Consider the following 14,665-nt stretch of genomic DNA (forward strand, 5'->3'; position numbering starts at 1 on the left):
TTTTAGGATTTGCACACATTTTTTTATTCAAAGACTCAGTGAAAACAGTTCAGTTTGCTAACCTGATCTCTGGCAAGAAGGTTTTCTTGTAAGCATCCTCAATGTCCTGGAGATACAAGGGAGACACCTTTTTCTCATATGGCTAAAAAACAAACAGAAAAAAAAACACTGTGAAATGAGTTTTCTTTTCTTCCCCACAGTGCAGATTCCAGTCTAAGCAGAAGGCAGTGTTACATCATCTGCCAAGACCAAATCTCCAGTGAACCACAAATACATTAATGAAAATTTTAAGAATTAAGACATTTAGAATGCTTAGAAATTCTTATGTGACACTAAGCATCTACCCCAAGAAACAAGTCAGACTGCATTAATTGTTGCTTTGCCACATACTATGTCCACTGTTTTAACAATTAGCCATATGAGTAAGCTTCTGATGCACTAGTGAATCTAGAAAGGGAAAAGTGGGTTCAACAGAAGAAAGCAAAAGTGAAATTAATTTCCTTGCAACTTACTTCAGTTGGTTACAGCAATCATCTTGTTCTCTTTGAGCTCACACAAACTAAGAGTACCAAAGAGACTCAAAGTTTAACTTTGCCAAGAATGATTAAGCCCAGCTACCTGCATCTTCACACTACACAGAATCATCCAGGAAAAAAAAAAAAAAAAGATAATCAGACTAGAAAATTGTCCAAGCCTGCCTTTTCCTGACAGTACCAAAATGCACCCATTTCTTCAGTTTCAAACAAGTGCACAGGCAATCATCCATTCCAAAAATCTTTGGGATTTCATGGCTATTGTATCTGCTTTTAAAGCAGTTTACCACCATCTGCAACATGGTGGACTTCAATTCCACATGGGAAAAATACTACAAATTTCTCTGATCTACCATGTGTTGCCTTTGGTTAAAATCTAAAATGCATTTCCTGCTTACAATGTTCATCTAAGATGCCTATTACATTGATCTGTGTCTCTGCTAGTTGGGCCCAGTGGAGGGATTTTCTTTTTCCAGTGACCTGCAACAACAGTATATCGAATACCAGACACTCCATCCACCAAAGAAGGCAGAATTCCCAAAACTATTCAGTACTAGTATTCAACAGCCATTGCCCCAAAGAAACTACAGCAGCAATTTTCCCATAAGGTCTCAAAATTGCCACTAGCCTTTATGCTTCCAAGGGCAAGGAACTCACAGGTTCCCACAACACATTAAGCAGCTTGTAATTCTGTCACTAAAGTTGCTAGAACACAAAAGCTATAGTTTTCCTACACAAAAGAATCCTGTTCATTAAAGTGCAGAGGCCTAAACTGCTAGAGGGCAGAAAGCAAAAGTTACTCAACCAGTAGAGTACGAAATTCAGGCCACACAAATCACAAAGCAGCAAGGGCAGCCTTCCATTTATGGCTCACTGCCCTTCAGCAATCATCACTCTTAAGTGAGCAGGAAACTGCAAAATGAAACACTGTTAGCTCACCCTGGCACACAAACATAAACACACATGCTCCAGGAAGCAGTCATCACCAAATGTTTCTGAGTGATGAGAAATTTTTAAGTAATAAATTTAAATTTTCTTTGAATCTTCTCCCAAGCTTTCTGCTGCTAAGTGCTTTGTCCACAATTTCCCTCTGCCTTTGAGAAAGGTACAAGGTAAACATCAGTTAATCCTCATAAGACATCTAACAACAGTTAGAAGCACAAGTATCATAGGAGGGAATCAAAAAAACACAACTTTAGATAAGTCACTATATGATATTATACAGCTCTTCTGATCCAAAACTATCTCAATAACCCAATACATTGGTATAACAAGAGGTAATCTGAAGACAATGCCACAGAAGTTAATTTTTTTTCATATTAACTGTCTCTATTCAATACCATGACTTCAAAAATGACATCTTGAAGAGAGAAATCACAGCACCCCTCAAAGGAGGAATTTTAAGAGCAAAAGTTGTCATATGCCAGAGCTGTCAGATGTCAAAAGGCAAGAGTCACATAGGATGACCTCAGACTACATTGCAGTTGCACTAGTGACAAGTAGTAACTGTTTTTCTTAACAACTTTGTGACATTAGCCAGAAAGCTTCCCAGATATTGTATTTCATGGAATATCTATACAAAATCAGTTTTCAGTTTAAAGTGAGGGGTTTCACTGTGTTAGCACAAAAGCATCAAGCAGTAATTCTCTTAATTTTCAGAAAGTCAGCAGAAATTGCTGATCACAAGTGACCCACTCTAATAACATGTCTGAAGAGCAGTTAGCTGGGGAAGCTGACAGGGGCTTCTGGCACTCATGAAGTTCAGATGATCCTGAGATTTTACTGCAAGAAGCAGGTTACCTGGCCATGACTCCTGAAATGGCAGCTACAAAGGCTGGGCTTTAAGATCAGATGAATTTTATAGAACTACTCATTACAGAAATGACAGCATGCTGATGAAGTCAAAAAAAGTTGTTGGTTTTGTCATTGGTTTTATGTTGCTGTTGGGTTTTGCTTGTTTGGGGTTTGTTTTGGTTTGGTTTTTTTTTTTTTTTCAGAGCAAGCATACCAGAATACCCCACCAGTTTCAGAAACCACATATAATGACATGAGTTCAACACACATTAATAGCGAGTAAAATTACCTCTCCTTTCTCTTGAATCCTCTTCTGCACCTCTTGGACAGGTATATCTATATAGATAACCAAGTGAGGTGGCAGGAATTCACAAATGCTGATATCTTTAATCTCCTTGTAGTGATCAAGACCTGCACAAAAACAAAGGGTAGACTTTTCCTCAGATAGGATTCACTTTCTAGAATAAACAAGCCTCAAAAAAAAAAGTTAAAAAAATTAAACAAGCCGCAAGACTGAGATATAAGACCCTTAGCATGCTTTTATCAAAGTGGGGATTTGTGACCTACGTTTAGAGAAACCTAGTTTTTCCTCTCAAAACATCATTGGGACTCCAGCACTCAGGTCACCTGGCAGAAGGTGCCTTCTGCCACAGCCTCACACAAAATAAATGGCCCTATCCTACCACAAAAATAATAGTGAGCAAAAACTTGCAATGAAAAACAAGAGAGTCATGATTCAACAAGACATTTCCCAAATAGGGGGAAAACTCTCAGAACAGGCAGGCATTTGCCCTACCTTCTAATGCACACAAAATCATGCTCAGGTGTAGCAAATACTTTAAGAAATCACCAACCCAACAGCAGCCCTCCCTCACCTGCACTGAGCATGCTTCCAGTTACTGTTATTCAAGAGCTCTGTGCTCTACAAAAAGATAGCAGACCTCTCCAAAAACAACCACCAGACTTCACTTAGGAGGACAGAACTGGAGGACCTCACCTTGCCACACAGAGTAATGTGTCTAAAGAGAAACCGGTCACTTCTGTGCAGCTGGATTGTCCTACCACATCTCCTACCAAATCAAAAACCTAAACATTTTGGAGGTGATAATTGGTGATTAGCAAGCCACACAGGTTCAGGGGAAGCATCTACTCAACATTTAAGAGGCACTACTAGCACATGGTCCATTTAACCTAGCTCAAATGCAAGCTTTCCTCAGTGAGACTCACTGGCTTAGCCAGAAATGTTGTCATCAGGTTTTCAACTTCAAACAGTTTGTGAAAAGTTTGAAGTCTGCTGTGCTTGGCAGCACAGTAAGCAGGAGTCAGCAGCATGTCTGATTGCTGTTTAAGGATTTTAGCACAATCCTCTATTTTTTGTCAGGATTTTATATTACCTATAAATTGTGGGTTGCTGGGCTTTTCTTGCTTTCCCAAATGCAGAGCAGCAAGACACAGCTCATTATAACCAGCACTCATTGAGCAAGAAGTTGCAACTTATAGCAGGTGTTAAAAATACAAATGCACATCTCCTAAATCTAAGGCACATTAAAGGAGAGCAGGAACAGAAAGCAGTCAGGGAAACTACCTTCACTTCAGGAATAGCCAAAATGCCAGATTTGCCAAGAACAGGCAGAAACAACAGACTCTGTAGCAACTTATCAAAAGGTCACCTGATGACTGGGATTTACTGCTATTTTCTCCAGACTTTCACACTTTCATGTTAGTTTGCATATTTAGGCTGCGACTGATTTACACATATTCCAGATTGCAACCTCACCAGGGCAGAGAGTTTTGTTTCCTTAAAACTAAACTACCACACTTCTGGCTAAGATTATGGCAAAATAATTTCCTTTTACATGCCAGTAACTTACACCGCTTGTGGATATAGCCTTGTTTAAACATTGCATCCAGGAACACAAAGTCACTGTAGGGAGAGCGCTCCATCACCACACCTTGTCCTGCAACAAGAAGTAGGTCCCAGTCAGCAAGGTCCAGAAACTGCTGGAAGCAACATTTCAAATTTAAGACTTACAGTCAATTTTCTGAATGTTTTTTCTAGCAATTTTAAATACAGTAAAAAAGCTAACCTTTGGCTTGCACAAATATACTGGATGTGTAATGATTTATATTCTCCTACTGTGCCTATCACTACAGCAGCAAAGAATTACTATACCTAAGGACTGCATTTACATTTGTGTCTGGAACTTCCTAGAATTCACATCTTCCCATCTTTTTTGGAAAATACTTCACAAACAAACAACAGGTAAAATTGCCATTGGTAAAGGAGATCTCTTCTCACCAGAAGACACTCAAATTTTAACCATACCATCACAGAACAGTATTTAAGGGAATAAAATCTGATCAAAAGACACCGTCAGGACCAAAATCAAGGAGAGTTTTTAAAAGGTGGTAAAACATGACTGTCTTGGTATGTTTAAAACGTCTTTCTGAAAATAATCATCAGGGCTTGTCAAATTAAAACTAATTAAATTGGTAACTGGTACATATTTCTTTTGCTGGAAAGCATATAAGATACTGTTCTAACAGAAAATATGCAACAGTTTTCTAAACTGGTTCTTATCTTGTACTAAGATAAAAAAGATAAAAGGCTTAACAATAAAAAAAGCGTTTTATTTTAAAATGCAGATACCAGCAAAGCACTTCAAAACAGCTCACTCACAGCTTATACTCAGAAGTTGTTAATTTAGAAATGAAATGTGTTTACTGTGAAGCCTAACCTGTGCTCAGCAGATGCTCCAAAGCATCAGCATACTGTAAAACACGGTTACCAAACAGCCAAGCCTGCATTCGATAAGAATGTCCATCAGCACATTTCGGATCATTGTAAAACCTCTCGAGGTTACAGAAACCATTAAATTTCTCAGGCAGCAGTGTTCCATCTCCCGTGATTCTGTTTAGATAATAGATGTCTGCTTCTGGAAAATATTTCATTCCTGACAAAAAAAAAAAAAAAAAGCCACAACAGAGCACAAATAAAAATAGTAAGTTTTGTTCATTTACAGTAAACTTCTATTCAGCTTATTTCAATATAAGCCATACTCTAAGCAACTCTTACAAACAGTCCAAAGTCCTTTGGTCAATGACATCACAGAGGGCAGATAAACCTTAATTTGAAGTATTGCCACCTTTCATCTTCCCAGTGAGAGCTGGTTCTAAGTAGAACCTTTACGCCACCAATCCTCTAAGCACCTCGATGCTCTGCATACATTCATGCAGAAGATCCTAGCTCTCAAGGTGCTTGGTGACTTTACCAGAGCCAGAAGCTCAGTGAGCAAACCAACTTCATTAGAACTGAAATTTCATTCACAACAAATCATACCTACTCAAGCATCCCACAGATCTGACAAGTGTTCTAACCATCATTTCACACCTCACCAACATTTTATTCTCTTCTTGTCTGTAAGCCCTCCACACAAACTGTGGCAATGCCTAACTAATAAATTGCTAGTCAAAGAATTGCTAGTCAAAGAATCACAATTCCATTGTTAAACTCTATTAGCGAAACAGTACGATTTACCTAGTTTTTCTGCTATTTTTTGTGCAAGCTTGCCCTTCCCAGAAGATAAGTTTCCCTCCACTGTGAAGATTTTGCTGTGTTCAGTGAATCTTTTTGTAGTTCTTTCTCCCAACATATAAGCCAACCAACCATACTCCAAATTCCGCTCAGGACTCATATGAATTCTTGCCTGAAAGAAAACACAACAAAATTCACACGTTTTAGCTCTCTCAGCTGAGCCAGGCAGGCTCAAAAGGCAACTTTTTCAGCAGCTTCTGCACATGCAGGATACACACTCACACACATAGCAGAAAGGAATTTTCACACTGTGAAGCTAGTGCTGCCATTTCAGCCTAACAACTGCAAGAAGCTGTTTATGAAATATAAGGCTGAAATTACAGAAATGACAATTCTCAGTGCATTTAAAGCAGGACTGCTCTGCCTAAACACTGCTCTGAACATGCACTACGACTGAAACTTTCCAGACTTACTGAAGGACAGACACACAATGCACCATGCATTCCCATGGCACATCCTACAGTGTGCATTTGCTTGCTTTTTTTTGTTTGTTTGTTGCTGGGCAGAGATTAACATTAAACATTCTCCTTGTCTCAAGGCCCTCCCCCTGTCTCTCAGTAGAGTTAGAGCTTCGTTTCTGCACAAAACAATTCCTGGTCAAATGTGTGAAGAAATAGCACCTGACCTGTAAGCCTGAAGGCATTATCTTAATAAGCCTTCCTCAGCAAAGCCACCAAGCGACTGATATGAACAGAGTAAGGCTTAGTTTGAACAATGACGTGACCTCAATTGCACAAGTAAGATTTTATTTTTATGTGCTAGTCTTCTGCCTGCACAACCAGCGATGGCATTCACATACTGAAGGTCACTGGGTCACCACACTCCAGTCTCAAGTATTTGTGTCTCTACCATAAATCTCCTTCTCTCTGAAGCCCACTAGGAATGTCACTTTTTAAGGAGCAACTAGGGCCAGCCTAGCTCAGTGCCCCGCCCCCCGCCGTGAGCCTTTCCTCAGCGCTCCCCGAGACACAGCGTCCCCGAGCCCAGGAACGCTGCTAGGAATTAGCAGAAGCCGGCTCGGGAGCCCAGCCCTACTCCCAAGAGGTGCGGAGAACGCACTGCCAGGAGAGCCCTCCGCCACGCAACCGGTCAGGCCCCAGCCGCCCGCCCCACGGCGAGGCCGGACGAGCCCGGGCACCCCAAGGTGAGCCCGCCGTCCGCGCTGAGGGTCGGCCGCGGCAGCCCAGGGGACCCTGGCTGGGTGCGGAGACCTCCCCCTTCCCTGACCCCGCTCACCGCCGGCACGACGGCACTCCTCAGCTGGCCCCGAGCGGCAGCGGCCGCAGCCGGGCCCAGCTTGGCCACCCACAAGGACATAGCGGCACCGAGGAGTCGCAGCCGGCCCCGAAGCGACGGAAGAGACCGGCGCGGAGAGATGACGTTTGGCGGAAGGGGTGGAGCCTGTGCGGGGCGGCCTTGAGGGCACGAGCCGCTCCGCCCTGCCCCTCGCCCGGGCACCGCCCCGCCTGGGTTCTGAAGGCTGGCAGCAGGTGGGCGGGAAGGTTCTCTGGCAAATGTTGTTCCCTTGGACAGTCCCAAGGCTCTGTGAGGAGCGCAGAAGATGGGAAAATGACATTTCTGCACCAGTGTCCCCGCTGGCTCCTCAGGTGTTGATCCCTTGGCCGAAATAGACAGGAAGACTCGTGCGAAAGCCCCTCACGCTGCCCCTGCCCACTGGGTCTGGGAGCCAAGAGGAGTGCGATGTTCAGGGCTTGAGCTCTGGGGACTAAGCAAGCTGCTTAGTCGTGTTTTCTCTACTGTGATAGATGCCACTGCACACCAGCCGTGTTCTGCCATCATGTACACTTTCCATCAGGCAGCGTGGTGGATCACACAGTTGGATATGGAGGATACAGCCCATGTGCTCCCACTGCCTCCTCACAGCCAGCCATTGTGTCCACCCCAGTGTTCCTCCTCTTACCTGACAGAAGGTAGGCAAGACCACCAGTTGCTGTTCCAGACTGGTTGGTATCTCTCATTTAGAACAAAGGCCCCACTCAAGAATTGCAAAGGAGGGAAAGGCCACAAAGATGATCAGAGGGCAGGAGCACTTACCCTATGAAGTCAGGCTGAGAGAGTTTGGGTTGTTCATCCTGGAGAATAAAAGGCTCTGGGGAGACCTTACTGCAGCCCTGCAGTACTTGAAAGAGGCCTGCAACTCAGATGGAAGGGACTTTTTACAAAGGCATGTAGTGGCATAATGAGAGGTAGCAGCTTCAAACTGGAGGAAGCTAGAATTAGATTAGATGTTAGGAGGAAACTCTTCCCTATGGGGGTGGTGAGGCACTGGAACAGGTTGCCCAGCGAAGCTGTGGAGATTCCAACTGTGGAAGTGTTCAAAGCCAAGTTAGATGGGGCCTTGAGCAACCTGATCTAAGATAAGGTGTCCATGCACATAGCAAGGGGATTTGAGCTAGATGTTCTCTGAGGTCTCTTCCAACCCAACCCATTCTATTATATGAAATGAAATAAAGATCTAGGCCCTTCTCCATCTGTATGGAAGCGCATGATCTAGCTCAGCTTCCAGTTCCCCATCTAAAACGCTTCCTGCCCTCGTACTTTGGGCCTTTGATTTGGGTTGTGTTTGCTAGCCCTTGCGAGCTAGGGACAGCATGGTACCTTCAATACTGCTCCCTTTGAATCATCCCATCCTCATCTGCATCCTTACCTGTCTTTCTTTTATCCTTGGAGAAAAGAGTGGTGAAGATCCGCCAACACTTGTACGTATTTGTCACTTCACAATGCCACCAGCTGCTCCCAGCCTTGGGTTGCTCGGCCACCATGGAGGGAAGATTCCCATCACTCTCTACAGAGAGAAGAGCATCTTGCGGTGCTTCTTGCTGTTGCTCTCTGATTGTAGCAGAGCTCCCTGGGCCTCCTTCATCAGGGTTGGGAGTGAACTAGATTGATCGTCTCCAGAAGTTAAAGGTGGACTGGGAACAGGGACCACAATGAGGTAGCAAAGAGAGGGCATAGCTCACCAACGTGCTTCTGCAGCCAAGATGTGCCCAACATGTTTACACAAACCCCACAGGAGGTTCAAGTGACAGCAGACAAGGACAAGATCTTCATGCACGCACTGGAGCTGGCCATTTGCAGCTCAGACCAACCCTACCACTCTTGCCTGTGACTGGGACTGTGGGTGCTAGAGGAGAGGGGATGCCTTAACCACAGGGCAGGAGAATTGGTGGTGGTGAAATTCCCTGCTGCCTTTGGAGGTTTTACTGATCCTTGCCACAAGATGGAGCTGGGTAATGCTGAAGGGAAGCTGCCTTCCCGCTGTCCACTACCATGGCTTGTCCTACAGAGCCATACTCTGACCACCAGTAAGCACCCATCTAGCCCAGAGCTCGATGGAAAGGCTGCTGGCACTGCTGACATCAGGGCAGCTATGGAAATTGAGCTTCCATGTTCAATCAAGTGGAGAAGGGAAGTTGAGTCACTCAAAGCAGGGTGCAGCTGACCTTTGACACCTGAGTGTACAGATGCTGACAAAGACAGCAGCCCAGGTACAATAAAATAATCTCCCAGCTGCAAACCTGGCCCACTGGGAAGCTGCCAGCAGGTAAGCCCACATGAACAGGAAGGGACAGCCCCAGAGACATCCTGCCTTGTTAACCCACAGGACTGCATACTTCATGCAACCTCCCTGATGATCCATTTTCATGCCTTGTGCCTTTCCTGCTCCAGGTGGGAGGTGAGACTGGAAACTTGCAGAGGTCCCTTCCCACCAAGACTCCTGTGAGTCTGTGTAGAGCAGGTGATGAGGAATGTAAGGTGAGGAATATAAGCAATGAGAAAACAACTCCAGGCACCTGGTTTTGGGGCCTGGATCTCAGTGGGGATGTTCACAGCTCCCTCCTTCCTGCATTCAGCAGTACCAGAGACACCTGTGAAGGGTTCCTGGTTTTACAGCTTGAATCATGTGCAGTGCTCCAAGCCTGGCTCTGCCTTGCAATGCCTGTTTGCTCAAAGCTGCTCTAGGTCTTCACAGAATCACAGAACAGTGGGGGTTGGAAGGGACCTCTGGAGATCATCTAGTCCAACCCCCATGCTAAAGAAGGTTCACCTACAGAAGGCTGCACAGGATTGTTTCCAGGAGTGTTTTGAACATCTTCAGAGAAAGAGGCTCTACAATCTCTCTGGGCAGCCTGTTCCAGTGCTCAGATATCCTCAAAGGAAATAAGTTTTTTCTCATGCTCAGATGGAACCTCCTGTGTAGGTTTATGCCTGTTGCCCCTTGTTCCTGGGCACCACTGGAAACAGTCTAGCCTAAACTTAGTGACACACACTCTTTAGATATTGATAAGCATTACTAAGATCCCCTCTCAGTCTTCTCAAGGCTAAACAGCTGAGGTCTTTCAAACTTTCCTCATTAAAACAGATGCTCCAGATCCCTCATCATCTTTGTGACCCTCCACTGAACTCTCTTCAGTAGTTCCTTGCTCCACCTCTGACACAAAGTCCACCTCCAGTGGTGCGTTTTCCCCAGAGGAGAGTTGGTAGTAAAGGTAGGAGAGCAATGGAGAGGTGCTTTGGAGAGGTGCTGTCGTTTGTAGGAGCTGAGGAGGATAAGTCCAGGAGAGCATCGCAGAAAAAGAGGGGCGGGATGGCTTTGACTGAACAAGAGCTCATTTGTGTGATTTCCAAATCTGGGGGTGTCCCAGTGGCTCTGGAAACTGCCTTCCCATAGCCCTGCCTGCCACTGAGACATCTGAGAGCTTGGCATCCCATGGTGCTGGCAGCTGGGACCCTTTCACAGCATGATATGGGCTGGAAGGGACCTTAAATATCCTCTAGTTACAGCCCCCCTGCCATGGGCAGGGATACCTTCCACTGGACCACATTGCTCAAAGCCTCTTCTAAGATTACTTTCAATACCTCCAGGACTGGGGCACCCGGAACCTCTCTGGACAATCTGCTCCCGTGCCTCACCACCCTCCTCCCCTAGCTTCCCTTCTCCACTGGATTGAAACAGTTTCCAGGGCTGAGCTAGATCTTTGCCTGCCTTACTCAAAAGCACAGCTAAATTACTGGGTCTCTACATACAATCCAAGAAGGTCATCCATACTCCCCATCAAACTGACATCAGTTCTGCTGACCTGAGACCTTTTTTGTACCATTAGCTCCTTCTGCTTTGCCCCTTGGCAAGAAGTGATCACATTTCATTTCAAGAAGTTATCCCTGGAATTTGCAAACGGCTTAAAAACCACAACCCCCATACATTGTGTCTGGCTTTCTAACCTTAACAGCTCTGTAAGCTGTTAAGCTCTGCAGCATGCTGTCAGGTCTTTCCCGTGGGATGATAGGAAAAACTCATCCAGTGGAGACTGAAGGAGTAACCCAAGCAGGAGACAGGCTGGTTCTCAGGGACCATTGCACTATGCTCCTCTTTACCCATGTGGGAATAAGATAGACGTTCCCACAGCACCAGGAGGTCAAGCTGGAAACTGTTGTTTGACACCAGCATCCTAAATGGGCTGTGAATGCTGAGGAGAATGTTTGGTGATGTTTACTCATCCTAAGGATGAGATCACAGGGGGCTTACAGGATGGAGCAGTAGAATAGCAGGTCCTATTCAGTGTAGGCAACTATAAAAGTGATGTAGGTAGGAATATGTTCTCACATGGACATGTAACACATGGGCTCTGAGCTGAGTCTTGCTGCTTAAGACCAGCACCTTGTCCCTGAAAATGTTCAGCTCAGCAAGGATCAAAAATGGAAAGCTGTGAGGAAACGTGGAAAGAATATAAAGGACGTCATCTGTCACTGGTGTGAACTCACAGTTTTCTTGTCCTTTTTGTTTCAGAAAGGATGTGGTGGAAAAGAAAGGCAAGAAAGGACAATCAAAAATCCACATGACAATGTGAGTGGTAGAAGCCAGGCTTTAAAACCAGATCCCTGTGCCTGTCCCCACACCAGCTCCAAAGTCACTTCAGACTGTTTACCTCAGGTTACCAGGTGCATGGGAAATAAAGGTGTGTATATACATATATGTATTTCTGGGAGGTAGTGCAGGGGAGACAGATGAACTGAGCCCAAACCTGGGATGAAGGGAAGAAGAATCCAAGTTCTAAACCTATTGTGAGAAGAGCCTCTCTTGGGTGTTTCTTAGGGAGTCTTAAAGAAGTGTGAAAATGCAAAGGGTAGTTCCCCTGCCTCAAACCTTCTGCCTGCTGACCTTGGATTGGTGATTCCAGTCCTGTGGTGGGGCTGCTATGGCCAGATTGACGTTTTGGGCTGGATTTGTGTGGTTCAGGGTGCAAGAGAAGGTGTCCTTTTGGAGCAGAAGTGACCTCAATCCCTGGTATTGCAGGGCCAACCCTGGGAATCAGAAGGGATTTTTTTTCCCCTGTGACTGGGCAGATCTTGCAGGAGGGTCCTGCTGGGAGAGGTCAGGCAGAGCTGGTCTGGAGGTGGTGAGATGTGCAACCAGAGAGGTGGAGAGGGGAGAATGGGGTTAGAGAGTTCTCTAGTCCTTCTGCCGTTCCCTCAGAGCTTTTTACTTATTAAAATTTAATAAAAATGAGGAGGCAATAGATCAGCTCAGGCGATCTCAGCTGTTGCTAATAGTTAGTATCACTTGGTACTCACCAGATTGCAAAAGTGATAAACTTCCTGCTGGGTTCCCCATTCAAAGGGCAGCCGGGGAAAAACAACACTGCAGCAGTGGCACAGCCTTTGCCCTGCTGGGAGGAGAGCTTTCCCTGTGGCTCTGTTCCAGCCTCTCTATGCAGGGTTTAGCAGCTTTTCTCAGCAGCTTCATTATAAACTGTATGGCATGGCCACATTGAGCTTTGCATTGGATCCATTTCACAAGACTGTGCTTCATTAGGGCCCCTGCAAACAGAGTGGGGGCTCAGACCCCTTTAAAATGCCTTTTCCTTGCTTGCTTGGATAGGTGTCGAGCTGCTTCATTGAACTCCAGGGTTGTGATTGGATAGCAGTACTATCTGGGACAGCCTTGCATGATGCCCAGGGCTGGAAGAGTCAGCCAGGGCTTTTCCCTGCTGTGAGGATGAAGACAGTCCTAAGGTCAGGGAATTTAAACATATTTTAAACATCCAGACCATGCTTCACTGTTTCTGTGAGGGGAAATGTCCTTTCATGTAGTGTTCACCTGTGCAGATGCTCTGGTGACTAATAATGTGGTTGTACTCAAGCCAATGCCTTTCCCTTGGTGTGTGTGGTGGAGGCTGGTGTTTCTCCTGGTCCTGCCTGCACAGAGCTCTTTGGAGCTTCATAACTGCCTGGCAGAAAATCATAGAATACCAGGATGGAAGGGACCTCAAGGATCATCTGGTCCAAGCTTTCTTGGCAAAAGTATAATCTAGACAAGATAGCCCAGCACACTATCAGATGAATCTTAAGAGTGTCCAATGTTGAGGACCCACAGATGGTTCCAATGGCTGATTGTTCTTGTTGTGAAAAAAAATCAGATTTATCAGCACTGAGCACCTGGAAGCTGTTTTCCTGTGGCATCCCTAAGGGTTGAGAACTCTGAAGCTCCTGGCCCTGTCAGTTCCTGGGTGCAGGGTGCAGTGTTTGCCAGAGAAACAGGCTGCTGAAAGTGCCACCCAGCATCACCAGAGCTGTTCTCCAATTTGTCATTCCTCCTTTTAGGAGTGGTTGTGAAGTGTTCTGTGTGCTGCAGCTGGGAACATGCAGAAACAGAGATGTTGAGGTGTCGTCCTTTAGTCTTGTGGGGCTTTGCTACTGGCTGTGTCACCCCATCTATCTCAGCCAGAGCATTTTCAATGCTTGGCCAGACTCTCCAGGAGACCCCATTACACCTCTGCATTTCACCCCCTCCCATACAGAGCAGCACTCCCTGCTGTCACCAGTCATGTCTAAGCATGTGGAAAAAAGTTGCTTTACAAGCCGCCCAGAGACAAAGAAAATCATTGGGGCCTAACACATGAAGGGAACCTCCTAGCACCAGTTTCTTTTCCCATTTGGTCTATTTTGAGGAGAGAGTCTAAATGGAGCTTGCAATTCTGGGCTAGCTCTTTCCTGTCACCAGTTACAGCCATGTGCATGCATGGGGAAAAAAGTTGCTTTACTGGCCGTACAGACACAAACTAAAGCATTGGGGCCTATCACATGAAGAAAACCTCCTAGATCAAATTTCTTTTTCCATTTGCTCTATTTTGAGGAGAGAGACTAAATGGAGCTTGCAATTCTCGGCTAGCTCTTTCCTGTAAACAGATAACCCCATGTCTAAGCATGGGGAAAAAAGTTGCTTTACAAGCCGCACAGAGACAAAAGAAAGCATTAGGGGCTAACAGATGAAGGGAACCTCCTAGCACCAAATTTCTTTTTCCATTTGGTCTCTTTTGAGGAGAGAGTCTAAATGGAGCTTGCAATTCTGGGCTAGCTCTTTCCTGTCACCAGTTACAGCCATGTCTAAGCATGGGGAAAAAAGTTGCTTTACTGGCCGTAGAGAGACAAAGAAAAGCATTGGGGGCTAACACATGAAGGAAACCTCCTAGACCAAATTTCTTTTTCCATTTGCTCTATTTTGAGGAGAGAGACTAAATGGAGCTTGCAATTCTGGCCTAGCTCTTTCCTGTCACCAGTTACACCCATGTCTAAGCAGGTGGAAAAAAGCTGCTTTACAAGCCGCACAGAGACAAAGAAAAGCATGGGGGCTAACACATCAAGGGAACATCCTAGCACCAAATTTCTTTTGCCAATTAGTGTATTTTGAGGAGAGAGTCTAAATGGAGCTTGCAATTCTGGC

At 45.3% G+C, this 14,665-nt stretch overlaps 1 protein-coding gene across 1 annotated transcript in view; it reads right to left on the minus strand.

The window, feature by feature from the left end:
* The window catches only part of NDUFA10 (NADH:ubiquinone oxidoreductase subunit A10), a 47,938-nt gene extending 40,699 nt beyond the window's left edge, over positions 1 to 7,239 (minus strand). The window contains exons 1-6 of the mRNA XM_054380988.1: positions 7,159 to 7,239; positions 5,866 to 6,034; positions 5,066 to 5,281; positions 4,199 to 4,285; positions 2,617 to 2,738; positions 63 to 142 (exon numbers count right to left, since the gene is read on the minus strand). Of these exons, the coding sequence (XP_054236963.1) occupies positions 63 to 142; positions 2,617 to 2,738; positions 4,199 to 4,285; positions 5,066 to 5,281; positions 5,866 to 6,034; positions 7,159 to 7,239 (755 nt within the window). The remainder of the gene's footprint in view (positions 1 to 62; positions 143 to 2,616; positions 2,739 to 4,198; positions 4,286 to 5,065; positions 5,282 to 5,865; positions 6,035 to 7,158) is intronic.
* Positions 7,240 to 14,665: the final 7,426 nt, after the last annotated feature.

The sequence above is a fragment of the Indicator indicator genome, chromosome 5 (genome assembly GCF_027791375.1).
Source record: "Indicator indicator isolate 239-I01 chromosome 5, UM_Iind_1.1, whole genome shotgun sequence".
NCBI classification, from domain to species: Eukaryota; Metazoa; Chordata; class Aves; order Piciformes; family Indicatoridae; genus Indicator; species Indicator indicator.